At 45.5% G+C, this 27,860-nt stretch overlaps 1 protein-coding gene across 7 annotated transcripts in view; it reads right to left on the bottom strand.

The window, feature by feature from the left end:
• Nucleotides 1-27,860, bottom strand: part of DIAPH3 (diaphanous related formin 3) — a 2,562,783-nt gene that overhangs the window by 1,517,373 nt on the left and 1,017,550 nt on the right. For all 7 annotated transcript variants that reach the window (XM_069640497.1, XM_069640493.1, XM_069640496.1 and 4 more), the window contains 2 exons: nt 21,090-21,194; nt 740-1,036 (listed from right to left, as the gene is read on the bottom strand). In XM_069640497.1, coding sequence (XP_069496598.1) covers nt 740-1,036; nt 21,090-21,194 — 402 coding nt within the window. The remainder of the gene's footprint in view (nt 1-739; nt 1,037-21,089; nt 21,195-27,860) is intronic.

Raw genomic sequence — 27,860 nt, 5'->3', positions numbered from 1 at the left:
AAACCTTCAGCCTCTTTTCTTTTCGAGTTGGTGAGCAGGTGCAAGTGGATCTTGGACATGTGACCTAAGCCCCACCCACTTGTCAATCACAACTAATCTTTTGATGCCTAATTAGGCAGGAGGCAAAAGGCAAGGCGAGCACGGAGAGCAGAAGGGGTGGGGGCAGCAGCAAAGTATCCAATAAAGAGTAGAACGTAGGTAGTTCAGGAGGCAAGAAAGAGAGGAAGAAACTAGCATCTTACCCTAAAGCAGGAAGGCAGGGTTACAACGCAAGGCACCACTAGAATCCTCTGAATAAAAGGAGGTGGCACCCATTTTGAAAAAGACTAGACCGGTGAAGGAAACGCCGGTCCAGCGTGATGGCACGACACAGCGTCGATGACGCCAACGTTGTCACAGCGACCATCGTGTTGCTGTGACACCATCCTCTGCAACTCACTCCTGGTGTCGATTCGGAATGCCCCCACAATTCTCCAACTTCACAAATCTCTCAAAACATGGCTTTTTCAACAGCAACTGACCAAGGAATAATTTCAATGGACGCAGAGACCTTAACTCACAGAACTGCACTACTGTTAAACAGTAGACAGCCTAAATGCTGGCTACCCACACTGTAGCAAACCACTCCGCTGCTCTCCTGTTAGGTACATGCTTTAAAAAATAAAATAAAAAAAAGTGCAACAACAAAAATGATTAAATGCAACTCACTGGCATATTTGCAACTGCGAAGGATCCTTACCTTTGCCCAATTAAGTCGTTTCATCCCAAGTTCGGGTTTGAATTCTTTCTTAGGCTTCAAGCCAAATGGAAGTGGATGTATAGGTGGCGAGCGTTGTCCCAAAAGGAAACCTGGAGGCGGCGGTGGTGCGGAACTCCCAAACAAAGGAGGAGCAGGTGGAGGGGGAGGAGGTGGAGGCGGTGGCGGCGGCGGGGGTGCAGCGCCAGAAACAGGAAATGGTGGGGGAGGTGGAACAGCAGGAACTATGGCTCCAGAATTGGCTTGATGTGCTGATCCGGAGAAAAGGTTTGCACCAAACTGAAAGAAAGGGATAAAAGTTGTAAAATTCTTAGGCAGTGTTACTTTCTTTTGCTTATATTGCATTTCCTGGAATAGAGAAACTTTCAGAGTACTATAATTATTGTAGACACGGGTGGTTAATCAAAGGATGAACTGCCAAAAGAATGGCAATACAAGCAATAGCAAATAACGGGGCGTTTAAGAAGCATTAAAGTCACAAATATCACACTTCTGACTACACGGGAAATTCATTCGTTTTCGTTGATCTTTTGCTTCTGTTGAAAGAGTCGTCATGCTCCTTTGATTAGAATTAGATTGCCGGGTCAAGATGAAGGACTAATTAACAATAGTCTCTTTGGAGAAGGTATCTCCACCATGGCAAGAGGGTCCACTGCCACATACACATCTATAGTGCCCTGACACTTCCCTCTAAAGTAACTTGAAAAATTGTGCAGGGAACAGATGCACTCTTTCACTCAAGGGTTGACTGCATCCGTTCTAGCATTTAAACACCACTGTCTGCTCTTTACCGGGACCCACCGAGTGACGCCCACCTAGCTGGCCCACACTACAGGTTTTCTCCAGCTAGAGAGAAGGTTGTCAACATTTTAAAAATTCATTAATGCAACCTCCGTTTTCAAAAATGTGCAATTCCAGTTCGTCCTAGCGGGCATTACTCCAACCATGTCAATCAATGCTTCATTGAACTAAAGTGTGGCCCCTCTACACTGAAGAATGTAGCTATTAATGTGATTCTCAACAAAACAACGGCGAACAGATTTGCAGGCTAACTTTAACTCGATCATAACTCAGAACAGATCGGTCCTCACGACCAGGGGCTAGCGCAGGACACTGCAGCAGGATTTGTTCTGAAGCAGCGTTATGGCATGGACAAGCGACCGACGTTTCAGCAAGCAGTTGGCTTTCAGACGACTTGCGTGGGAAATTTAATACAGAAAGTCAAAGCCTCACATACTCGTGCAGCTGTCCAAACTGGTATTTATCTCCAGCAATTTATAGACTTTTTGTTGGGGTGAGTATTACGACTAATCAAAACCACATAGTCCATTATTCGTTCAAGAGGGTTTCTTACTGAATCACTATAAAACATATCTAAATTAAAATTGTGGGCATTCTTATGTTCCCATAATTCTCTTTGCTTTTATGCAAATCACCAGGATTGGCTTCTGTGAAGATGTACTGTTTTGCGTGACCTGGCCTGGGGCCACACCCCTGAGCCCCACAACCCAACCCCCATAAGGCGGAGAGGGATCCTCCAGTAAAAACTTTCAATTTCCAGCACTGGTCTGCACCTCAACAAATTGTTGACTCTTTTGGATCAGGTTATCCAAGCTCACCAGACCAGCATCTTACAAGCGACATTCCATTCAATGGTTCCTACTCAACGTTAACAAGATGAGTGCAAGGAAGAGAATCCATCAAGATTGCAATGCAATCCTAAAAAGAAACTGCTACCGAGCCACATCTTACCTTGCAAGTTCATTTTTCGTCCAAGCCAACATGCTTATTTTATTTCTGAAATGATGCAGGTGGCTTGTTCTCCTCAGAACCTTTTCAATCATCCGTCCCAACTTGATTCCCGTGCAGTCTTGAATTATTGTGTGCAATCTTCTTGGGCTCCAACAATCAAATGGTCTCTTTCACATCTGAAATTAAAGAGCTTTCGGCACAGCAAACTTCATCATCCTCGCATGGTGTGATAGGCCTGGCTTGTGTGACAACCTCCGTCCCTGCCCTTGGGGCTAAAGGGCACCATCTACCCCAGTCAATGTTGGCACTGGTCTTGGATTTCTTACTAATGTAGACCCGTGATTCATTATTACCACTGATTCTATTCCTTCTCTGCTTATTCCTAAAATCTATCTGCTCTTTGTACCATTTCTTGCTTCTTTCTTCAATATCTGTCTCTCTACTTCCACTTTTCCTTCTGATTTCAAACAAGCAATTATTATCCCTATTCTAAAAAAACCTACAGCTAATCCCCTTCTTGTTTCAAACTTTCATCCCATATCTCTTTTACCTTTTCTATCTAAGCTTCTGCAGCACCTTGTTTATTCACAAATTTCAACATTTGTGTCTGGTCTAGCTCTTCTTCCCCCCACTCAGTCTGGCTTTCGCCCCCATCACTCCAGTGAGACAGCCTTGACCCGTGTGCTTAACTCCCTCCGCATAGCTCGCTAATCTAGACACTCTTATGTTCTCATTATTCTTGATTTATCTGCAGCTTTTGACACTGTGGATCACTCTTTGCTTTTGGACTGCCTTTCTTCTTTTGGTTTTTGGGGTTCTGTACTATCGTGGTTTTCTTATTTATCTAATCAAACTTTTTCTGTCTCCTCGGGTGGCAACACTTCTGCACCTTTTCCCCTTGATCACAGTGTTCAACGGTCAGTCCTGGGCCCTTTTCTAGTCTCCCTATATAACTCACTACTTGTTCCTATAATTTCTTCTTTTGGACTATCACATCACTTCTATGCTGATGATACTCAGCTCTTTCTGTCCTTCTAGTCTTTCACGCCTATATTCATCACACTCGTTCAGCATGTCTTATTGCCATCAAATCTTGGATGGCCTCTCATTTTCTTACTTTAAATGCAGGAAAGACCGAGGTCATATTCTTTCCAGCTAACACTCTCCCTCCAAATCCCCCTTTTCTATATTTATTTTCCTCCCTCTATTCTATCCATCTCTCCCACTGCACGTAACCTTGGTCTTCACTGTCACGTTCTTTGGCCTTTCATGTTCATGCCTCGCTCCTCTTAAATCAATCTATTACTCTTCGATGTGCTTACTTGCCTTCTTTCCTATCGGGACTCGATCTCTCCTTCTCTTGCTTCTCTTGGTTGGCTGCCCTTCCATTCTCAACTTAAATGCCACTCTTTATTTAGTTTTTAAATCTCTATACGGGATTGCACCTGGCTATCTTGCTTCTCTTCTCTCTTTCTATACTCCTTCTCACTCTCTCTGTTCTACTGGTCTTTTCAGGCTGAATGTTCCCCGCCCCCTATGCTCAATCCCACCTTCATTCTTTTCAGCTCCTCTAAATTGGAACATGTTCCCCCTGTCTCTCCACTCCATTACTTTTTACTCTCTGTTCCGTTGTTCCCTGAAAACGCAACTGCTTCATTGTCCTCGATTGCCTGTTACCGAAAGTATCTGAATATCGACATGCACTACTGATTTTTATGTACCGTTGTTTCTTTCCATGTAAAGCGCTTTGGACAAAGGCGCTATATAAAGTACAATAAAAATAGAAATGATAAAATCTCCAATGAGAGGGCACATCTTATATTTCTGCACTAGTTATCTGCCTCCTCATTAGGATTTCAATACTTGGTTAAGCACCCCATTTCTAATCTTCTGTTTGCAGTGAAATGTCTAGAACAGCAGCCTCTAACAACTATTGGTAGCATGCCAGCTGGCACCGAGCAGTTCGCCGGCCCCCTTAAGCAGTGTTAACCATACTTGTGCCAGAGCAAGTACAAAAATCACTATGCACAAATAAAAGCTGCAAGGGATTGGAGTACTGGCGTATGCAAAACGTTTTCACAGTCTACGAGTAGTAATGTATTTATCTTCTTTTATTGATCATTTGTAAGGTGCTTTATACAACAGAATTGTGTTTTAAAGCGCCACAAGGCTAAATGGGAAGGGAACAGGGGAAATAATAACAGTGCAAGAAAACAAAGAACAACAATAATATATACACAGTCATGGTCCTACTAGGCCTTGTGGCATTCGGCCGTGCAAGTGCAATGAACAGAAGTGCAGAAGGAGGAGGAAGGAAAGGGGGAGCGAAGGAGCGGACAAGTGCTGGAGGAGGGCCCAAGAGGGAAGTACTAAGGGGAGCCAGGAGGAGCACCTCAGGCTAAGTGCTAGTACGACAGTTCTCAAGGGTGGTGGGTGGAGCCACCAGGCAGGGTCTTGCAGGGAAATGCAGTGCAGGATGGGGGAGGGGGGTGCAGGTAATGACTGGGAGGAAGGACCTGAGATCCTCTAAGGTTCATGAGGATCAGGCCACCAAGATGCAGTGGGCTGATTAGCAAGGAAGTGGGAAAATGGAAAGGAGGTAGAGAAGAGCAGAGTTGTGAGCAGTTTCCAGAATTGAAAGAGGTCTGGTTCAAATCAGGAGCAGTGAGGCTGTTCCAAAGGAAGACACCAGCCGCAGAGAGGGATATGCCCCCCACTCTCTGCTTAGAGAAACGTTTGACAGTCAGAGTTTGAATTAGAGGAGACTAGGGCTCTAACAGGGGAATATTTAGGGAGGGAAAGTTGGAGATGCCGTGGTCCAAGGCTGCAGAAGGCCTTATGGATGATGCAGAGTGTCTTGAACTGGATCCTTACAGCCTCCCGAAGCCAGTGGAGAGATTTCAGGGATGCAGAGATAAGGTCCCTGGGTTTGAGGCCAATAATAAGTCTTGCAGCCTTATTCTGGATTAGCTGGAGGAGGCGAGGAGAGCAGGAGATTGAGGAAGGGGCTGTTGCAGTAGTCCAGCCTGTAAAGGACCAGAGCTCTGGAGACATTGAAATTCTGAGGGAAGGTGAGAAAACGTTGAATGTCTCTGAGGAGGTGGAGCTGGAAGTGGGACTTTAGGTAAGGTCCATGATGTGAGGGATGAAGGAGAGAGCAGAGTCTAAGATGATCCCTAAGTTTTTGGCCTCACAAGATGGTGGGGGTAGAGGGCCCAGAGAGGGTGGCCAAAGGGTAGAAGGAAAAGCGGGCACAAGAATGAAGTAAAAAGGGCACAGGTGTCCCAATGAGAATTTCCATCTTACTGGTATTGAGACAGAGACATTGTTCACGGACTACCATGCCTGACTGGCGGACAGTAGAGGGGAGTTTGAAGGAAAGCAGTGCGTCATCTGCATAACACTGGAAATTAAGCGTGGAGGATGAGATCAGATGAGCAAGAGGGGTGAGATAGATATTGAGGAGCGATAGGATAGAGCGCTGGGGGACACCACAGGTAGAGAGGGTGGTGGAGGAGGATCAAGGGCTCAATTGCAGCTGGGAAGGGTGGTTAGTGTGCAAAGAGGTCAGCCAGTCCAGTGCCTGGTCAGTGATGCAGAGGGTGTCACTGTCGTTTTATGAGGCTGGAATGGTTGACCGCGTCAAAGGCAGAGGAGAATGAGAACAGCATGAGAGTTGGAGTTGAAATTTGCTAGCATGGTTTCACGGGTGTTCAGTGCTCAAGAGTCCTCTGTCTAGGTGTTCACTATGGAAGCACTCTGGCAGAGGGGGAAAAAGAGTTTAAGTGTAATGCAAATGATAGTTTAACTGGTGTTACCAAACAGCTTCTCGCTTTTTAAAGTAAGGCGCATTGCATGGCACTGAACAGATGGTGAAGGGGCTGCAGGGACCTATTTGGTTAATTCCCCAAGGGACAGTAAGCAGTTCCTGGACGATGGACTCCTCTCCACGTCCCAAAAAAGCTTTGGCGAAGATCTTAATACATGAGGTGGCAAGCAGTAAGACTTTGGGAGGGGCTGACTGCCCTGGAAGATGGCATGTAGGCAGAAGGGTTGATAAATCAGGCCTGACAGTTTGAACTTTTGGATTCCAGATAGGGGCACTGACAGATTAGAGTCTAGACATACAGCGGTTCCTCCTCCCGATGACTGCCTGGAGGTTCAGTTAGGGAGACACACTGCACAGACCCTGCATACTTGGGACTCCTTTCTTGAGGATTCCTCTGGGTCCCAGTACTTTTAGTTTGGGGAGGGTGCCCCAATTATTATCCTTCTCCTCCGACAAGAAAACAGGTTCTAGACCCCTCCTCAATTGTAGGTTAACCTCACCAGAAAGAAAGTCTCCATTAAGGAGATAAGAGCCACTGGCAGACCATAGGTTGCAAAGTTTAGAGGGGCAGACCGAGGCAATGGTACATAATGACTCCCTAACGAGTGACCTTGGCACTTTTTAAATATATGTGGAAACCACAGGCCTACAGACTAGCAAATGTTACCCTCCTCAAGAGTCTCTGCACCTTCAGTTCATCTTACTGATGGTCAACATGTTTCTTGTAAGGACTCTCCCACAGGAGGGCGAGATGTGCACTCTTGATGAAGTGAATCTAGATCCTTCCAAATGAGGGTTAGGAAGAGGTTTTTAGGTACTGAACACAAGAGCTATGGTAAGAGGGTTGCAGAAGTTCTCATTTAAAGTAACATAGCTTTGGCTGCTGAAGAATCGGGCCTGAGTGTGCATGAGTATTTGTGTTGTGATGGAATCTCGAGCGTAAGATCAGGAAGAGGAACTTAAGAGACCATGTGCGCTCCGATGTCTACCCAGAGGTGGTATATGGCGGATGCCCCAGGGACAACACCCTCTTCCTGTGGCCCCAAAACATTAGACATGGTAAGAATCCATCAAGATTAGAAATGCCTGACTTTATGAGAATAGCTTTCAAGCCCTGATTTGCAGGAGCCCGCAAGCAGCACTTCATACAAGAAGGGAGAAGTGTGCCATTAGCGTTCGGGCAGGCACAGTTCACAGGTTAAGCCCCCTGGGATTGAAATAAAGATGCGCATCTGGTATCGACCATTCATTATGGGCTACCTCTGGGGAATGAGGATCAAGCAAGTAGAGTGCCATAAATGCACTTTCACATGAAATGTCAACTAGAAGTGCAATCATTCATGACCCATGCTGCTTAAAATCTCATATAGATGTTTTCTAACTCTACTTTGCACATGTGCTCCCAAACAGAGTTAACGTCACAGGTATTTTTATATGTCACCAGATAGCATGGGGGAATGAAGAGTACCCCCGCCTAGCTGGTGTCAAGCTAACCAGGACCATCTAGGCAACAGTGGTGCTAAAAAGCTCCCATTCATTTTCAATCCTGAAATCGTTAACCTTAAGACTGACAGGATAGCAGAGCAATCGTGCCCTGGGGCAGCGCAGCTCTATGCTGCAGGTATATACTGGCCTCATATTTAAGTCACTCCTCTCACAACGGCTCACCCCACGGTGGGGGAATCACAGCCTTCCTACCTCGTGGGCAATCAACAATAAATACACCAAAGGAAGGTGATACAGTACGTGTCACAAAGCGTTATCTCGTCAAGACCTGGGCTTGGTACCAATGATAATTTGGACCATTGAACAAGGCACCGTTTTTAGCAAACAAGAATATATTCAGTTTTATTATACATTTTCACACACAATAATATAATTTCATAAAACATTTTAAAAAAAATGGATAAAACCATAATATGATACACAGATGTATCCAGACATCATACAATATGAAACCACAGTATATCAGTACACTGAATTTTAACAACAGCCTGGTAATCTGTGGGACTCGTGAAGGAACAGGCTGCATGTCTCAGCGGCAGTGGGGGGGGGGAGGGGATTAGCTGGGGAGGGTGAGAGAGGAGGTGGTAGAGAAAAGAAGAGTTTTGAGAAGTTTCCAGAATTTAAGGAGATCCGGCTCAAGTTTGAGAGGTACAGAGAGGCTGTCCCAAAGAGAGTCACCAACCGAAGAGAGAGTACTGCCCCCCACTCTATGCTTGGAGAAGCGTTTGATCAGCAGAGAGTTTGAGCTAGAAGAGCAGAGGGCTTGAGCAGGGAGGTATTTGGGGAGATATAGTTGGAGATGGCGGGGTCCCAGACCCCAGAAAGCCTTGTGGATTATGCAGAGGATCTTGTATTTGATCCTTGCGGCCACCGGGAGCCAATGGAGAGATTTTAAGGCTGGAGAGATGCGGTCCCTGGCCTTGAGACCAAGGATAAGTCTTGCAGCCCTATTATGGATTTGTTGAAGGGGGTCGAGGAAGGAAAGGGGCAGATTGAGAAAGAGGCTGTTGCAGTAGTCCTGCCTGGAAAGGACCAGAGCTCTGGAGACATCGAGCTACTAGGGAACGGTAAGGAAAGGAAGAATGCCTCTAAAGAGGTGAAGCTGAAAATGGGCCTTCTTGGCAAGGTCCACAAAGTGAGGGGTAAAGGACAGAGGAGTTGAAAATGATTGAGATGTTTGGCCTCACTGGAAGGTGCAAGTAGAGGGCCCAAGGAGGGAAGCAAGAGGACAGGAGGGAAACAGGGCGCAGGTGTCCCAATCAGAAGGATCTCAGTCTCACTGAAATTAAGACCGAGATCATTAGCAGCACACCATGACGGAATAGCAGTCCGACAATTGGGAATATGAGAGGAGGAGGTAGTAGATTGAAGTTTGAAAGAAAGTTTTGTGTCATCAGCATAGCACTGGAAATGAGGACAGAAGGAGGAGATCAGGTGGGCAAGAGAGGCGAGGTAGATATTGAAGAGCCACTGCGAGAGGATAGAGCCCTGGGTAATGCCACAGGTAGAAAGTGTAGCAGTGGAGGAGAAAGGGTCCAGTTGCAACTGGGAAGGGCGGTTAGTTAGGAAGGAGGTCAGCCAATCTAGTGCCTGGACTGTGATGCTGAAGGTGTCACAGAACCATGTTGTGAGGATACAATGGTTAACTGTGTCAAAGGCAGAGGAGAGATCAAGGAGAATGAAAGCAGCAGGAGAGTTGCAGTCGAGATCAGCGAGCAAATCCTCACGGTTGTTCAGGAGAGCAGTTTCCTTGACTTGGATACCCGGAAACCAGATTAATGGTCATGGAGGCAGTGTGACGGATCACTTGGGGGAAGACCAACTTTTCAAAGAATTAGCCCAGGAAGGGGGTGGTAGAGATGGGACGATGGATAGCCAGTTAGGAAGGGTCAGCAGACTGCTTTTTTTAGGAGAGGGTGCACAAGGGAGTGCTTTTGGGATGAAGAGTAAGAATAAGAGCCGGTGGCAAAGCAGTGGTTAGAGCGATCGGCAAGAGCCGGGGCGAGAGAGGAGATGTTGTCCTTAACTAGGTCTGGAAGAACAGGGGAGCACCTATTTGGATGAGACCTTCATAAGAGCAGTGAACTTTAGAGACCTCATCAGGTGCAAAGGGCGAGAAGGAGGAGAGTGCAGGGAGGGCGTGGGAGAATCAAGGGAGGCAGGAGAGCCATAAGGTGAGTGGGGGTGGTGGAGAGTGGGGCCAGGATGTCCTGGGTTTTAGATGAGAAATGGGAAGTTCAGAGAGACTGGTAAGTAGGCAGGGCGGGAGGTAGGTAGAGACTATTTGGATTGGTGAATTCCTTGCAGATCTCAAAAAAATCAGCTGTATTGTTTGTGGCTCCAGAGATGAGGGCTTGGGTGTGGACCCTCTTCTTGGAGCGAACAGAGAAGCAGTATTGCCTTTGGAGCAGGCAGCAGGCCAGTTTCTCAGTGGATGAGCCTGAGGTCTGCCACTTCAGTTCAGCAATTCTGCACTTTCGTTTCAGCGAAGCTAGATCGGAGTCATACAAGCCATCACGCTTGGAGAGAGGCTTCAGGCGGATGCTCATGACGGGGGCAAGGATGTCACGGGTATTGGAGATGGAGAGGCGAAGGTTAGCAAGAACAGCATCTGGGAAAGAGTCTTAAGCGAGGGTGGCGGGGATAAAAGTAGAAGCAAAAGCAGCAACGGACACTCGCTTCAGCGGTCGAATGACGGAGGAGGCTGGCATTGCGGGTGGTGGCACGGAAAGACGGCTGAGGGGGCCCAGACGGGAGGAGAGGAGAAAGTGGTCAGTCCAGGAGAGGGGAGTGATGAACGGGTTAGAGGTGAGGATGTCTGCAGAGATTAAGGGATTCAGAATGTGTCCAGAATCCAGTATTAACCCACTACTTTGCAACAGTATGTGTATATATTTAAATATATATTCACTGAAAAAACAGGAGAGAGCTCATGTGATTGGATTTAATGCAACAAAACCATTGAAATTCAGGAGGTGTGGGAAGTGATGACCATCTTAACTCGGCACCCCCGTTTCATGTTCCCGGTGATGTCATTTTGTAACTCATTGTGAATCCCTTCTGTGAAATCATGTATAACAGGTGGGAAGTGCTAGGGAGTTAGCAGCTGTAAATGCCTAGGTGGAGTGATATACCACCAATACATAGGTAAGTGCAAGCCTGTGGTGCACAGGCCAGTGGGTTCCAAAGCAAAGTGCTGGGAGGTGCAGAGGCTGTAGGCGATTGGGTGTGGGAGGCCAGGTCCCAGGAGGACACACAAGGGCCCTGGTCACCAATCTCAGAAGCTGTGAGGTTTGTGGGAACATGCCATCTAGTTCCCAACAATATAAAAAGTCGACATTAAATAAGGAAAAGCTTTAATCTGAGTACAGAGAAGGAGGACTAGATTGGTATTTTGAGGAGGAAAGGATAAAGAAAGCCAAACAAGAACAGTATATGAAGAAAAGAGTGGTCAAGGAGAAAAGAAGATTGAAACTTGGAGTAACCAGATATCAGAACTCTCTCGTCCAATCAAAGATGTTGCTGAGAAATATTTTAAACATATCCTATTAAACTAAAACAGGTGAAGAACCAGCTAACATGAGAATTGGGTCATTCTCCTGTAACTTTCGTTGTTCCAATAGTGGTAGGGATAAAATAGGCTAATTCAGACAGTGGAGTAATCTTCCTTTTGGACTCACTGACAACCCTAGTCAGTTTTGTTAGGTAGGGAAAAGCTAGGAGTATACCTGAAGTATAGGGAATGTTAGGAGTTTTCCTTTTTAGTATAGATCAATAGTGAAATGGAAGATCAGAGTCTGTGTCCTTCTTCTAACCTGTCACATTACCTAAACACTCTCTTAACTAAAGTTTTCTCAATTAATTTTAAGGGCTTTTCTATACTTAAGTTTCTTCGGGCCTAGTAGTCATGACCTTTGGGCCAGTGGCCACAGCATTTGGGCGTGGCCACTTTCCATAGTGCATCAATGATTTTAAAAACGTGACGGCTCCTGGCCATGACCGTCCATGGCCAGAGGCCCCAGCCTAGTTGCTGAGGCCCATACCCTTTCTCTAGTACCTAACCAGATCCCACAAGCCATAGTCTAAATCCACAGTCAACGGCCTCAGGGTCCACTGCCCCTCGCCCTTGGTCAATGGCCCACTAGTCATTGCCTCTGCTGACTATGTTGCCCCACATTTAAAAAACCAGAGGAACATAGCTAGTGACCTCAAGGTCCACTGGCAATGGCTTTCGGTTGTAAATGCGGTACCAATTATTAGAAAAGACCCATAGCCCCCTGCCTGGTAGTTCCACCTCTGTGCAGGTTTAAAACACTTATAGCAAATCCCAGAAATCCATAGGCTACTGATTACTCCTCTTTTTCCCCCACGATAATTTCTTGTGCTAACAACTAATTATGTCCTCTCTTCCCATGGGCACCATTCCTGATAATCATTTCCACGATAATGCAGGGTATGGACATCCCTGCGGTAACATAATGTTTTGCAGATTCCCATGGTAATGAGCAAACACTCCGAAATTAAAAAAAGTCTTCCCATCGTCCCTGACATTCACCATGACCCCCCTCATCTATTCTTGGTCCCATCACTCCCTCCCTTATGTTTTACCTGAATGACCCTCTACCCATTACCCCCCCCCGGTTCTTGCGATGTATCTCTTTTCCAAACCCGCCTTGCTCCAATTGTGCAGGAATCTTGCATGATTCCCGCAGGAATCCCCCAATAAGCCAAACATCTTCTCCATATTTGCACATGGGGGAATGGTCCCTTTTCCCCTCTCCACCTGTAGCAGGATATGAATGCACCCCTTCTCCTCGAAACATAGTTTGGAGCACTTTTTATTTTTGTCATCCCTCGGGGGCACTCTTGGAATTATTTGCATCAAGCAAATACAAAAAATAGTGGTTTTCATTACTGAAAAGCCTCTCGGCCTGTGTGCTGGAAAGCACCAAGGTAGATCTACACAATACTGTCAGGAGCAGGGGGCATTCCTTTTGCTATCAAATATTTCAATACTGGACAGATTAACCCCAGACCACCAAAATGCACATCTGAGACACATTATGCCCTCGTTTTTTCTTATTTGGTGTAAATCCGTCCAGCAGTTGACAAATACAGGGGTTCATTTAAAGCACCTTTTCTCAATGGAAAAATTGGGAAATTGTTTCCTTTTCCACCTTTTAATAGATTTTCCTCAAAATGGCCAGTTTGGAGGGGCCCAGTGCAAACTAATTTTGGAAAATGTCATCCAAATCCGTTCAGCAAGAGAAAAGCTCTAGTATTGTAACTTTGAGAAAAGTCTAAGTGAACAGGTTTCCAAACCTTTTAAACAAAGGGCACGGCCCTACTGACAAAGCCATTTTCCCGGGGCAAAGTCATGGCATTTAAGCTAAATTTTCATACTGACAATTCCCACCTGGCACTGAACTGGAAGTGAAATTCCAGCAACGGCTACTGGGTGGCATTGTGCTGTGTGGGCCTTTGCTCAAATGACAATCTTACACATTTCATGTGGAAGGGTTTTTTCAAGCCTATTTAAACCCACCATAACTTTGATGAAAAAACAAGTTGGTATAAAACAAATTGGATATAATTAGCGGATTGGAAATGTTGGGGTGGTCGAAAAGGTCCCCATGATTAAGAGGTTCATATTGTGTGCACCATATTTGTGACTGGGGGTGCAGCGAACTGGGCGCGATGTTGCAATTCTATATGTATCTAGTGTAGTTAACTGTGAATGGGATATGCTTCTTTAGTGTTACTTTGTCTTTAAATTTGATACCCATTAGATTTGCACACGCCTTGAAACATGTGTATAGGCGCGTTATAAATGCCATATCATAGAAAAATAAAATGCTAAAACCACAAAATGAAATATAAAAACAATTCAGTCATAATGTGCTATGGAGTGTCCAAAAGCTGGCAACAAGGAGTTTCCTAATGTGCATGCGGGAAAGGGGGGCCTGTCCAGAAGAACACATTGTAGAGGGGAGATATTTATTAAACATGCATGCTGTGAGACAGGCATGGTATCAAGAGAGACAGACTCAAGTGTAACAGTTTCAAAACCTTGATTATCAAACGTTGTGGGGTGGTGTAATGCTTATCTGGCCCTAACTCTAAAGGGAATTGTTCCCTCGACTGATGCTTCTCAGGGCTGTTGATGCCAGTAAATCCAAAAGCAACGTTTGTCTGTGTCCAAACCCATGCTTGCCCTCAGTCTTAAACCAAATGTGATAGAGGATGCTCGTGAAGGAAAAATGGGGGACTCAAAAAGGAAATGTAAGCCACAGCTGGTTTCAGGTAGTCTTACAAATAGTTCAATTCAAAAAGGTTGCCCTTGGAACCTTCCTCTTGCATTAAGTCAATGGAGTTCACAATGTCTCTGTTTCTTGGGGCTCCCTCCCCAAGCTTCGATCTTTCCAGTTCCAAACAAAAAGACAGTTCCTGTTCAGTCTCTTAGGGTTCCCAAGCCCAGGCCCCTCTTTACACAGTTCAACAAACAAAAAGTTCCTCTTGTCAGGATGTACCTTCCACTGTACAATTATTTCATGTGGGGTGTATAAGAGACTTTCGGAGAACACTGGGTTCTTTGCTCCTCCGGGGCGCAGCTATTAGGACCTCTAACACCTTTCCTTATTCTCTGGCACCTTTTCCTCTTCTGTGCCTCGCCTCTTTCACTCTGTCCTTTTCCATTTTACTGTGCTTTCTGCAAACCTTTTCCTTTCTTGCACATTTGCACCTTCTTTCCACCTTTATGTTCATCTTGCACACTTCTCTTTGCTTTTCAACGCGCTCTTGCACCTTTTTTTTTCACTGTGCTCACATGCACCTTTCATTTCCGCTTTATCATGCCTTTTGCACACACTGTATTTCTCTTGAGTCGCTTGCACCCTCTATCACGTTCAGGTTACTTCAACCTCTCTTGACTGTCTGTTTTCCTTCTCTCAATCTCTTTGCTGTCTCTCTGTTTTGGGTCTCTTGCAGCCCCCTCTTGGCTGTTTCCATGCCATCAGCGCACTTGCTCTGTCTTTCTTTACTTCCTCGCACCTTTTCTGTCACTCTGCTTTGCTTTCTTTCACCTGTTTCCAGCTGCCGCTTGCTTCGCCTTTACTTTTTGTTTTGCTTTGCTTTCTTTCTCTGCTTTTGCTCACCGGGCGGTTCACTTTTCTCAACAGTCTTGCTCCCGCTCCAGCCACCCGTACGCTACTGCGATTCTTTCTGGCTCATTCAACTCACCACTAGTAGTGCGGCGCAGGCGAGCAGTTCAAATCGGTTTGGGTCAAGGTCAGGGTCTCACCACCTGCCCCTCCGACACCCCTGCAACCCACACATGTCCCAGGGGAACAAGCACTGGCCTAAACAAGGCCTATAGACTGTCTTCTGTCCCGCTCCGGCTTCCTGGAGGCACAGCTCCCTCACCACGCTGCACCCCCCTCACACACACCGGTCCAGCGTCTCAGCGTCCCACACTCCACCAGTCCTTCTGGGCTTGGCTTCCTGTTTCCATCCATCAACCCCAGCTCGCTCAATGCTTCCGGCAGAACCACCCTTTTTATAATGCAGGTGAGTCAATTGGAGTCAGGTGTGGAAAGGTGGGAAAAAGTGCCTGACTATTAGTGGGACAATTCAAAGGTGTTAGATGGCAAGCCTAACTTTGTATCCCTATGTTGTTTCTATGGGTAATCCTCATTACTCCCGATTGCCTCCTCTTCGTCCCCAGTACGTATTGGAAATGGGGAGGGGGAGATGGGGTGAGAGTGGAAATACCCCATAAAGGCCGAGCAGGGTTGGGGGTTGTACAATTAAGAAAGAGGGAATACCATGTCTCGCCCTTGGGTATTGTCCTCCCAATCCCCTGTGGCCTTCCACTCAGGTGATCCTCCCTCGCTTGTCCACCCTCAGATTCGGGATCCAAAAGCAATGGCCCTTCCCAGGCCACCTGATTGGAAGATATTGGGGGAGTAGGTGGGAGAATACCGTCAGGTTTCTCACAATGCACACTGAGGAAAATACATCATAAGGAATGTATAAATCTGTATGTAGTGAGGTTTTATGAATTCATTTAGACTCTGCAGCCAGCAGTTTGTGCAGTGAATTTCAGGCCGCTGGGAAAATCTAGTTCTGCAGGATTGAAGGTTAAAGGAGAAACAACGATTAACCAAGCAGATGGTCAGACGTTTAACAGGAAACGTTTATGGCTTGGTAGATCGGCAGGAGGTAGATGTAATCTCCTTAACTACATTGAAGTTTTGCAGAGGGACCCGGCCACTTGATTTGACCAGCAATAAATATGGGGTGCAGTAACGCCCGAGGCTAAAGCGATCAATACCCAGGCATTTCAATTGTATTCACAGATGTGAATACAATTGATGTTGTATGTGCACAGTGCATGTTGAAATGCTAGTTATTTAGATTAGAATGTTTCCGCGATGCCAGTAAAAGTTGAGGTGGATGAGATGGTTATCGTCAGTTCAAAGGGAACTTGTTTTTTCTGCTTTCCTCAATGTTGATGAATTATCCATGCGAACCATGTGCAATTACCATTACGGTCAAAGGACTCAGGCCAGTTGTTACTTGTATAGAATTATGTTTGTACAAAAGTATTTAAATGTGTGATGATGTCATGACCGACCACAGACAAATCCCAAGAAGGAGTGTGCTATAAATACAATCTGAAGATGGTAGTTAAGATTATAAGTCACCAATGAGAATGGAAGAAATGGAAAAGATGGGATTTCTTTGTATAGGTTTTGTCCAATCACATGTGGGGGGGATTGTAATAAAATATATGGGAGTGTTTTAACTGTTGCAAAAATGTATATAATGTGTCAACTTGGGTTAGTTTGACTCTCAGCGTCATCTAGCGCCTCTCTGGAGGATTTTACAATAAACGATTGTACAATAAACTTGCTTCACTTACAATCGTGCACTTGCTTCTTAAGTGGTGGGCCTGCTTAGGGGAAGGCGATTAAAGGCCCATCCACACAAAAAGAATAAAGATAATTTCAGGGTCTCATACGACCTTGAGAGATGAAATAGTTGTGCCAAGGGATGGTAAAAGGGCAGTGCAGATCCCTTTAAAAGTTAAAAGGAATCTATCGACTGTTTCTTACTTTAAACGGTAGCTCGGAGTAGTCTTCACTGATCTGAAGTCTCTTCCAATTACTGAAAAGGTTGGAGAAGCCAGTTATAGAGAGTGGTGTTATCCCAGATTCATCCTTTCACTGAGTAGACTGCATCGTCTACAGTCAGACTTTAGGACAATTGTATAGAACACCATTATCAATGTGACAAGGGACGGTTTGCCTTTGGAGAGTGACCGAGGCAATGGGTAGATCTGCTGTCCTATGGTCGACCACAGGACCCTAGTTGGCCACCTTCATAGATGGGACAGTTTTACAGTGATGTCGTTTCTTTCCCTTAGACCGTTTTAATCATGCATCACTTTAATATCCAGGTCTACTTCGCTTCCCTGGTGTTCGGAGGCTCTGCATCATGGTTATTGCTGTAATGCCCACCTCTGCCTGCTAAGCACCATGTGTGCTGATTCATGTGTTAGCACGTACCTGTCTGTTACTCTATCTCCCATCCCAGACATGCAAGTAGTTTATTTTGCATCACGGGTGACCACTAAAGTAGCTTATCAGCAAGAATCTTAAACTGGGCCAAACAAAAGCCTGAAATGATGGTGCTGGGTTAGTGGCCTCAGCTCTCCAACAGCACACTGTGGCCCCCGAAATCCAGCATTTGCCACAGAAAGGTTGCACTTATAAAGAATGTGGGGTTTCTGTTGGACAGTCAGCTGAAATTGGAGACACAATGTGCTTCTGGTTCCACACAATGGTTAAAGTCTTTCTTTGGCAATGTATCGGTGTGAATGCCAAACTATGCTAATATTCACCACCGCATCTTCTGGGGTTCTCTATTAGAACACTTTTTATGCCAAGGTGCGGAAGCGCTATATTGGGATTTGGGGGAGGATGGGGATGAGCGGAGAGACATTTTTATGGCAGGCTAAAAGGGGCATACGCCCCGTCCCCTTCCTGGGAAGGGCCCCGACATGCCGTCTGATGCGAAGAAGTCTGTGCATGGTATCCAGTTACTTTATCAAAAACATTTTTTTGAAATACAATTATGTCAAAAACATTTTGCTGACATTTTTTTCGAATGTATTCTTTTTTAGTTTATAGTTTTTTTGTTGTTTCGTAAGTAAAAAAGGGGTTAAAGAAATGGGGGTTGCGGGGAACCCCCCATTTACAAAAAAAAGACATTCGAAATATTTTTTTTCAGCAAAATGTTTTCGACATAATGGCATTCGAAAAAATGCCATTCGAAAAGATCACTATAAACCTCTGTGCATATGTTCAATAAACTTTACATAGCACGTTATGCTATTGGATAGTGTGCTGCTGAGACTCTGAGCCAGATGCCAGGCTGTTTGTTGGCTTATAGAAAACGAATCCTGTACTACAGTCTATGTAGTTTGTGCGTTTTTCTCTAGCCAAACTTGCGTAGCTTTCTCACCTTTCTTTGTTACCTGCACATGAGTAATATAGTCCCCAACTCAAAATGTATACTGAGAAGTTTGAGTGCCAAGGTGTTTCAGGAGATCGCTCAGGTTGGTAAGCACTTGCTTCAGAGATGTGCATTTATATGCCAGCTCCAAGTTGCAAATACTGGCATGGCAGACCCGGTCTTCCTGGTCTCCGAGGTCGATGAACTCGAGTATATGAATTTTGATGTGCTACAAAACAATAACTCTGCACCAGAAAGCGCTAGTTTGAAACACCAACGTAACATCTGTATGGTGCCGTTGCTGATCTCGATCCCCAAAATCAAGGGTTTTAAAACCTGGGGAGTCACCCCAATAAAAAGCATAATGTGTCAATCAGCGGGTGTGATTCAGTAGCCAAATGCGACACACTGGAACCAGGGTTCCTAGAGAGGAGAGGTACCAAGCTTGCCAGGCCTCGGACGACCTTAAACAATGTGGACAGATCCATTTCCGGACTGTACCACTTCTCCAATGCGGGTTATCCTGGGCGTTTGAGACTGGCAGTTTTGGCAAGTTAGATTCGGATCTAACCTGCCAAAACTGCCAGTCTCTAAATATTTCAAAGTTGTTTGCCCTCATTGGCGGATATGGATACATTGCATACCAAAGCACCATTTGCTTCTTGGCTCACCCATGGTACACCCCCCACTGGAAACCCACGGCCCTAGATATGTGCGGCTTTGCGTTTATTTCCAATCCCCGTCTTCTGGTCCGTCGCCTGTATACAGGCAAAGGTGCTTGTACATTCTTTGAGGATGCGGATCTGAGCTCTGCGTCTATGCTGGGGGACCTTCGCCCTTTTCTAAATGCTACTCATCTGCGTACCTTACTTCTGCTCGTTATTGCTAAAGTCAGTCTGGTACCCATTGTATAAAACAAGCTGCAAATGTTGCCTTTAAATGCCTTTTATTCATTATTCTGATTCCAGCATCGATGAAAGGTGTAGTGGGGGCATCAATGCAGATCTCATGATTTCTATTTAAAAAAATATAATTACCGCCAGTGCGGCATATCAAGCCATGGCTTGTGATCCCGACGAGGCAGGGTTGGGGGCATGACTACACATTCTTGGATCCTTTGCTTTTATTGATTTGGGAGGAGCCCCAAAAATGGGTGGTCATTTCTTTTAGCATCACACTCCTTTTCTTTAGGATACTGTTGCTGTCCCTTTGTCCCACACACCGAGCTTTAGGGGGCAATTACAGACGCATCTCTACCCGAGCCCCTTCGAGAGGATAGCTCATGGGCAACGCGCTCGCATTGGAAGCAAGACGACGTGGAGCAACACAGGTTCGATCCCGGGGTCCGCGCTTAGAAACCTCTGGGTATTAAGCCGGTTATAAATAAGCAATTGTAAAATGATATACATTATAAAATAACCCACACAAGTGATTACCCTAGCTGGTGAAGGCTGAAACATGTTCTTGCTGTCTGATGTACCACTAGTCAACCACTCACCAGCACCACTGCGCATTGCATACACAAACAAGCAGAACCCCGCCATTCGGTAACATTTAGTGCAAACCACACAGCGCCCAGAGTACGATTTAAGAAGCTCAAGCATTTGGTCTGTCCGTCAGACGCTCCCTTTCAATAGCCAAGAGACAGTCATGTGCAGCTTTAAGCATTTAACTTCCAAAGAGTCTCTCTGGTCAGTAGTCAGTGAGGTAGATGAAAGAGCCTGCCAACGCGAATCAATGGAATCGCGAGCAGCCAGGCCATCAAAGAGCGAGAACTCCCACGGAGTAGCAGTACAAGCTCCAACTTCAAGGGGCGAGTTCAACTGGCTGGTGCTCTCAAAAACATTTCTCAGAAGATCGAGAACTGCAAGAGAAGTGCCTTTGATAGCAGTGCACGTGTCGTGCCCCGCTTTGCCTTACAAATACAACGGAGTGGAAGGGAATCCGAGGGCTCCATTCCCCACGAGTCCTCAAAGACATCAAGATGGCGTCCTCGTTTGGCTAACCCCGTCAGAAAAAGAAACAGATGGCATCTAAACAGTCATCTACGTGTGCATCTGACATGCTAATTCTGCGCCCAACAAACAGCCCCTTCCTCTCCCTTCATTCTACTCATGGAGACACTGGTAGGAAGTCAGATTTTACAGCGGTCATCTGAATATTAAATGTTGCGCGGTAACCGATCCTATCTGGCCCCACAATCCCAACCCTGCTCTCTATATTTTTTGCCACGTTTTAAATCTGTTTACTTTCTGAAATTGAAAAATTATCAGAAAATGTTTTCATTCGGCTGGAGGTTATCTTTCACGCCTGGATGGCCGAAGCTGAAGCTTCCGCAATAGAAACCGCGCGCGGAATAATTTCCTGTAGCGGGATAAGAATCAGTGATGAATGCCACATCTAAGAGCTGGCATCTTCGGACTGCTGTGGTTAATTACCTAGGAAAAATGTGACACTAGGAGCAAGCCCGAGATGGATCCCAAGGAAGACGTTTAATTACAAAGCCTAAAAACTAAAGAAGGATCAATCAGGAGGCCCACATGCCTAATTAATGCCACGCTACACGCATGATGCGGTGACCCGGAACCCAAGCCTAGACAGTCAACAATACTATGGAAATCTGCAGACGAAGCCCAAACGCAACCCCAGTCTGAAAGGTATTAAGCGAAATTTGTTTCACCACTGATGCTCAAGTATTCAATAAATTCACTTAACATGCTCCATTACCTTGGATTTAAAGGCCTGTAATTCAGCTTCGAGCTCATTGATTTTCTCTTCATTCTTGCGCAGTTGGGACTGGGCCTCTTGGCGGACGGTAAACTCTTCTTCAAACTGAAAGGGAAAACTGGAGTAATTGTGTGTTCTTATATACAAAATAACTTAATAGAAGATTCACAAGGCAAAAAAAAAATATATATATTTTTGCATGCTTCACTGGTAACATCAAGCCCCCAAATTCTGCATCCTATAGATGGAATCCAATTACAGCCTTATGCCAATACATTAATTTTGCAAACAAACCCCTTTGCCCCAACCCCAACCCCGCCCCCCCCCCCCCCCCCCCGCCACACCACCAAGTATCCGTTTCCCCATTAAATACAGGCAGGCCGCTGCCACTTTGTTAATTACCATGCAGTAAGTTGCCAAAGTATTTCAAGTGAATACTTTAGATGCTGTGTTTTTTGTGCCTGAAGGTGGGTTTTAATAATTATAAGATGTAAAGTGCGGTATGAATAATTACGACTGCAAAGTGAATTGCAAACTGAAAGGCAACTGCAGGCAAAGAGTGCTAGAAGTCTAATTGGTTCATTAGTAGTCATCACTTCAGAGATAGGCTACCCGTGTAAACAATCCAACTCCCATTGTTTCATTTTTAATTAGCAGAGGGGCTTCTTGGATGTCAGACACTCAAGCAAAGGTTCCGGACTGCCAGGCGATCCCTGGGATTGGACTCGGCCCGCGACACCGCGCAGTGATTAAGTGCTTCCAGGAATTTGCATAATCAAGCAGGCCCTCATCTCGCTGATAAAGGGCAGGTACGACTCCGAAGTAATACAACTATTTTCTATCTGCCATTCCTACCTTCCAGTTTTAATCACATTATAAGCCGCTGGGCAGCTTTTTAATTATGCCAACCAACGCGGAAGGGGAACCTTTGGCAAAATCGCTATTAGTTTAAAAACAAGTCCATTCCGTTTAAGCAAATGGTTTCTTTCCTAGTCTGCCTAGGGTACAGAACATCTGTAGCGTATGTACATTCATTTATTTATAGACAATTCTGAGGCATAAGAGGAAGAGGGGGAGGGGGACGGAGCAGACGTCTACTTGAACAACTCTGAAGCAACAGTCCAAAACGGGATGCTCCAACCATCAAAGGATTTCTGAAGAGCATGGGTTTCTACTTTTTTGTTCTTTTTTTTGTTACGGGAAGCCACATTTTAAAGGTCAAGCCACCCTAATGCAAACGTTACATAGACAACACTCTTTCATCCACTTTTTCCATTCTTATTTGATTTACAATCATGCCTGTGGCATTGCATTACTGTGCGGTAGCGCACCATCAGAACCCAACCAATGTTCACGTAAAGAAATCTCAAAAAGACGATTGGCTAGCTTCCAGTAGTATATCCACAAGTGTTTCTCACATCCACCTCTAATTACTCTGCTCCCTTTGGGGGTCAACCTCAGTCGCTACCGCCAGTGCCGAACCCCAGTGGGAGGTCTCCTTGGAAGGCATAGTCAGTGTCCCGTTCCCCCTCAGAGTCAACCTGCATGGTCGGTGTACATTCTGAGATGCAAACACGATGGAACGGCACTGGGATGAACTGTGAACAAGAGGACTGCTGAGAGTTGGGTCCTGCTACAATGGCCCATTGTAACGCCTTATTGCAGCATCAATACATCCATTACCCTCGTAAAGAGCAAAGTGACCCTGAAAATGGGGTTATTAAAATGCTCGAACGCCTTCGCGCTTAATCTTGAGGCCCTCAGAGTCCATTCCTAATTTGCCACTCCAGACTAACATTCTTGTAAAGATGGCATTCACTCACAAGCCACAATTGCAAATGGGAACACAAAGCCTACTCGGTACCATGCAATCGTGTGTCACAAAGACACATTAACTGGCTCTATGGATCATCTTCTGGGGACAACAGGCGGTCGCCTATTTTCCGACGAGACGTCTAAATCTCTACTGAGAATATCATACCACGGTGCAAACTTACGAAGTTGGCCTTTCAATACAGTAGAGCCGTGTTTAGTCTTTGATATTGGTCATGCCATTTACAGGATGGTCACCTGGTCTACGACTCACAACCAATGTAGTGGCACCCAGGAGACCAGCAATCCTATGCACACGTGGTTCTTAGCCCAATCTAGCTCCAAAAATGGTCTACTGGTATCAAATGGATGCCATTAACACCAGAAGCTTTGCGGGTTTCGTGAAGCGGAATGGAAACTCTTCTACTGCCCTTTCTATTCAGCATAATGGGCTGATGGCAAATGGCAAATGCCAAAGAGAAGGCTGTTGTATTGTGCCGGTCTGTGGTGATGTAGCTGGTGATGTCGTCTGGAATGTTTGTGTGTGGATGATAGAATCTTCTCAGTGAGTGTTCTATTCAGTGACAGTTACAGCTGGCTGGCCCTGGGTGATGGGAGCCGGTGTCGGTCTATACTAATGTCCTTAAATGTCTTCATGTGGAACTGTGTCTAAGAACCTGGAATAAACTTACATGAACTACCTAAAGAGCCTGGAAATTGCTTTATAACAAAGGCCATGACAAAGCCCTGTCCTTGCGCGATATTCCTGAAGCTCTCATCCAATAACTGGTCGTCTTTCCAAGTCAACCTCTCCGCATCCACTCAGCCAGGGCAAAAGAACACCATATCTAACTCTCCATAGTGGAGTACATTCTTTTTAACTTTGCCCTTCAGACATAACTCCTTTTCATTTTTATTTACCCCACGGAATTCTGGTTGCTGCTACTGCGTCATCTGGCCTCACAAAGGTAATGCTAAACTGTTGGAGAAGCAGTTCAGCCATTACTGAGGCTGATGAGATCAATGGCAATACTTGCGGTCCGATGCCGCCACGCTAAAGGCCTATTAGAGTGAGGCTAAAGATCATGGCATTACACTAACCTGCTGGCATATGCCAGAGTTGTCCTTACATGGATATCAGACTGAGTGCAATGAACCCATCTTAGCCCACCCATCTGAACCCCAAACGCTGATTCTAGTCGCACTGGGCAAGGGTGCAAAGGCTGGCGCGCGGTTCCGTCATTTGCAAAGGGCACTTACAGCAAACTTTGGGGTTGGTACTCCTTTAATAGAGGAGGCCGCTATTACTCCTTGTGGAAGTCACTACACTTTCATATCGTTAGACTATGTAAATTAAGTCTCAGAGAAGTTCTAAATAAAAACAACCTACCTGGATGGCTTTTGAACAGCCTACTCTTATGGCAGGCGGAAGAAACCTTAATAAACGTTTTAAGAGGGAGTTTTTCTAAAGAAGGAAACTGAAAACATTGCTTTTGTACTGCCCTATAAATTCGGTACGGTGGCTAGCTTGGGCATATACAGGCCTGTTTTGTTGTGAATTTTTTCTGCCACGCGGTTTTCGGGGGGGAAATTATGCTTTGCTTATAAATGTAACATTTTTAATCTGATGCATTTTGAGAATTAAGGCTGGCGGCTGGAGTCGGCGCAAGGTACAATGGGTGGCCGGTGATGCAGCCAGTCACGTGACCTACGGGGGGACAGGTGAAATCTGGATTATCTCACATGGAATCTCTGTCTTCGCCTTTGCACAGAGCCCTCTGCTCACTAAAATGCTGCATGGAAAAAGACATTAAATAAAACTAAAAAAAAGTGACACGTCTGCCAATTGACGGCGCTAATCTTCCTCCGGCATTAATAGAGCGCAGACAAATCGCGGTGAGTGACGGTTACGGGACTGATGAGAAGCGACTGAAAGCCTCCAATCGACTCCTGCTGTGTACATTCCGGCGGGCATTATTTCATTTAACCTACACTGTTGCTCAGTGCGCTGTCCGAGTGCGCGCTTAACAAGCCCTACACGCGCACTCGGACAGCGCAGACCCTTGCAGTAGACTGAGCACACAAAAACAAGCACGAAAGATGAGCATTTGTTAAAAGCGTCCGCAATCGGCCATCGATGCATAGCAAATCAAAACGCCCATACTGAATGCATCTTTCCCTTTGTTGACTTTGAATGTGTGATTTATTTAGGCCCCGGTGCTGGAGGCTCAGCACAGCTGGGAGATGATGGTTATTAAGCTGCCAAAGGCGAGTGTGTCCCAAGAAGGTGAAGACACACGTCAAGGGCCAGTCAAACACCAATGGGAACGATGAGTTGCAACTGGACTCTCCCTTTAACAACAAACAAACGAAATGGTCCCTCAAGCTCCAACCAATCCAGACAAGTATCAAAACCGGCAATGGATTCCCTGGCCGGGACTTCGAGAGCACCGTTGATTAAAAGACACAAGGATAGAAGAGGCAGCGGTGTCGTTTACATCATGACCATCTATGTAGTCTGCCTGGTAATATAAATGCTAGGCTGTAGAACAGCGCCCCCTAGCTCATGAGAAAATGACACTTTCAGGGCGACACTAATGAGCACCAATGCCTGACTGGCACCAGAAGACCAGATAAACACAAACTTACATTTAAGGTGTTTTTATTAGGAACATGTTAAGTCTGATGCTTGAGTTCAATGAGTACAGGGAGTCGTTCAGCTTGGGTTAACTTCTTTACTAAGTTGACACAGAAGGTAAGTACAAATGGGGTAATTGAGTCAAGTATATAACAGGGAGAGACATCCACCAGCCCCCTCATCATCCAAGTCCAGGCCCCAACTGACTTCCTGGAACACCCAGACCCATTTCATCCATAACATTCCACACCAACATTCCATCAGGGGCTCATGCACACAAATCTATCAACCAGGAGGAAAAGTACAAACACAACACATCTTCCCCCTTTATGAAATAAGGATAACAACAGAGGAGGAAGTAAGGGAATAATACTATAGAACTCTGTAGAACAATCCAAGAAAGACATCTAACCCAGACCGTACTTTCATCACCAAAACTTCCATACCATGCAATATGCTCAGAGCAAAGCTGCTTGCTCAACTCCACCAAACTTTAAACCAGCTCCTATAAACTAAACTCCAACTCATACACTCAACCAACTCCGTAGCGGGCCCACAACGGACATCAAACACAGGGAACCAGCCCTCACTCTCAAAACCAACCCAAACCAAACAATTCAGATACCATACCATCATCATCATCCATAAACCCTTAACAAGATGTGCAAGGACACCATAAGAAGTTAAACACTTCCAACTGTTACCTCCAACACAGGATACAAATTTCTACAAGTAACAACATCAGCATGTTTCACGCTCCCAAAGTAGCGTGAGTGGGACACACATCCCAATACACTATCACACCAACCGCAGCTAGTGCGAAGGATACCAGTTCCACCAGAACCAGAACCTTTTTCCGGGACCATACATCCCACCGAAACACCATATTGACATAATGCACATAGTGCGAAGGATACCAGTTCAACCAGAACCAGAACCTTTTTCCGGGACCATGCATCCCACCAAAACACCAAATATCAGGATGCACCTAGTGCGAAGGACACCAGTTCAATCAGAACCAAACCCTTTTACTGGGACCATACATCCCGCTGAAACCCCATAATGACAGAATGCACCTAGTGCGAAGGATACCAGTTCAATCAGAACCAGAACCTTTTACTGGGACCATACATCCCGCTGAAACCCCATAATGACAGAATGCACCTAGTGCGAAGGATACCAGTTCAATCAGAACCAGAACCTTTTACCGGGACCATACATCCCGCTGAAACACCATAATGACAGAATGCACCTAGTGCGAAGGACACCAGTTCAACCAAAACCAGAACCTTTTACCGGGACCATGCATCCCACCAAACACCTAATATCAGGGTGCACCTAGTGCGAAGGACACCAGTTCAATCAGAACCAGAACCTTTTACTGGGACCACACATCCCACCCAAATAGCCAAAATATTGTTACAACCACAACACAAACACTTCACTCACCACAAGTCTCTTACCATACAAGCAAAGATAAATTGAGGGTATAAGAATGGTAAGCGAGAGTTCAACACTACTACCGAGTCCATATTCTTTACCCTACAAAGTCCTTTGTGTTTTATGAACCTGTGAATGAAAATGTGGTTAGCCAAAATAACATACACAATGCACTCATCATGTCACACATGAGAAACTGAAACAGAGGCCACGACTACCATAACATCCAACTTCTCATAGTCACCCAACCCTGAAAGCCATAGCAACAATTCTGCAACGAAATGATCTAACAGGCCTCACATGACATTTTAAATCCTTTTGCAATCTAATTGCCACATTTGCGCTTTAGTGTAACAGCACTGTAATATGTACACATCACCATTTCTCATTAACCAGAACAAAACAAAGACCCCATCAGCAGTGGCAAATACTCAATCAAATAATGGATTGACCATAAGTTCCTCCAACAGTTCGTGGTACATCACTGCATGTCCGGGTTCGTCAGTTAACTTCACTTCGCCGGAATTCTAAATAACTCTGACACTTAATTTTGTGTCCAATGAGACGTCATAGTTTCATAACTTGTCAGCAAAACAATACATTACTGCGGCTCATGCTGCATAGGCTGAAAACTACGGTGAAAAATGTTCCCAATGAATGCAGTACCTTACGAATCCTTTGTACAGCCCAATGCTGCCAGAACGTCAATATCCCAATGTTGCATTTCAGTGTGAGACCCGGAACTAGGGCACGTTGGTCTCACGTTGGAAGGTTCTTTCTTCTAACCTTCTGAACATTGATTGTCACGCTCACAGCGCTGCCGGGTCCTGGAATGCTAGAGGGAGCAATCCAAGTTAGCCATCGCCAACTCCCCCAGCATC

The sequence above is a fragment of the Ambystoma mexicanum genome, chromosome 7q (genome assembly GCF_040938575.1).
Source record: "Ambystoma mexicanum isolate Mex_15411 chromosome 7q, UKY_AmexF1_1, whole genome shotgun sequence".
Taxonomy (NCBI): Eukaryota; Metazoa; Chordata; class Amphibia; order Caudata; family Ambystomatidae; genus Ambystoma; species Ambystoma mexicanum.
This window is presented reverse-complemented; position numbering and strand designations above follow the sequence as displayed.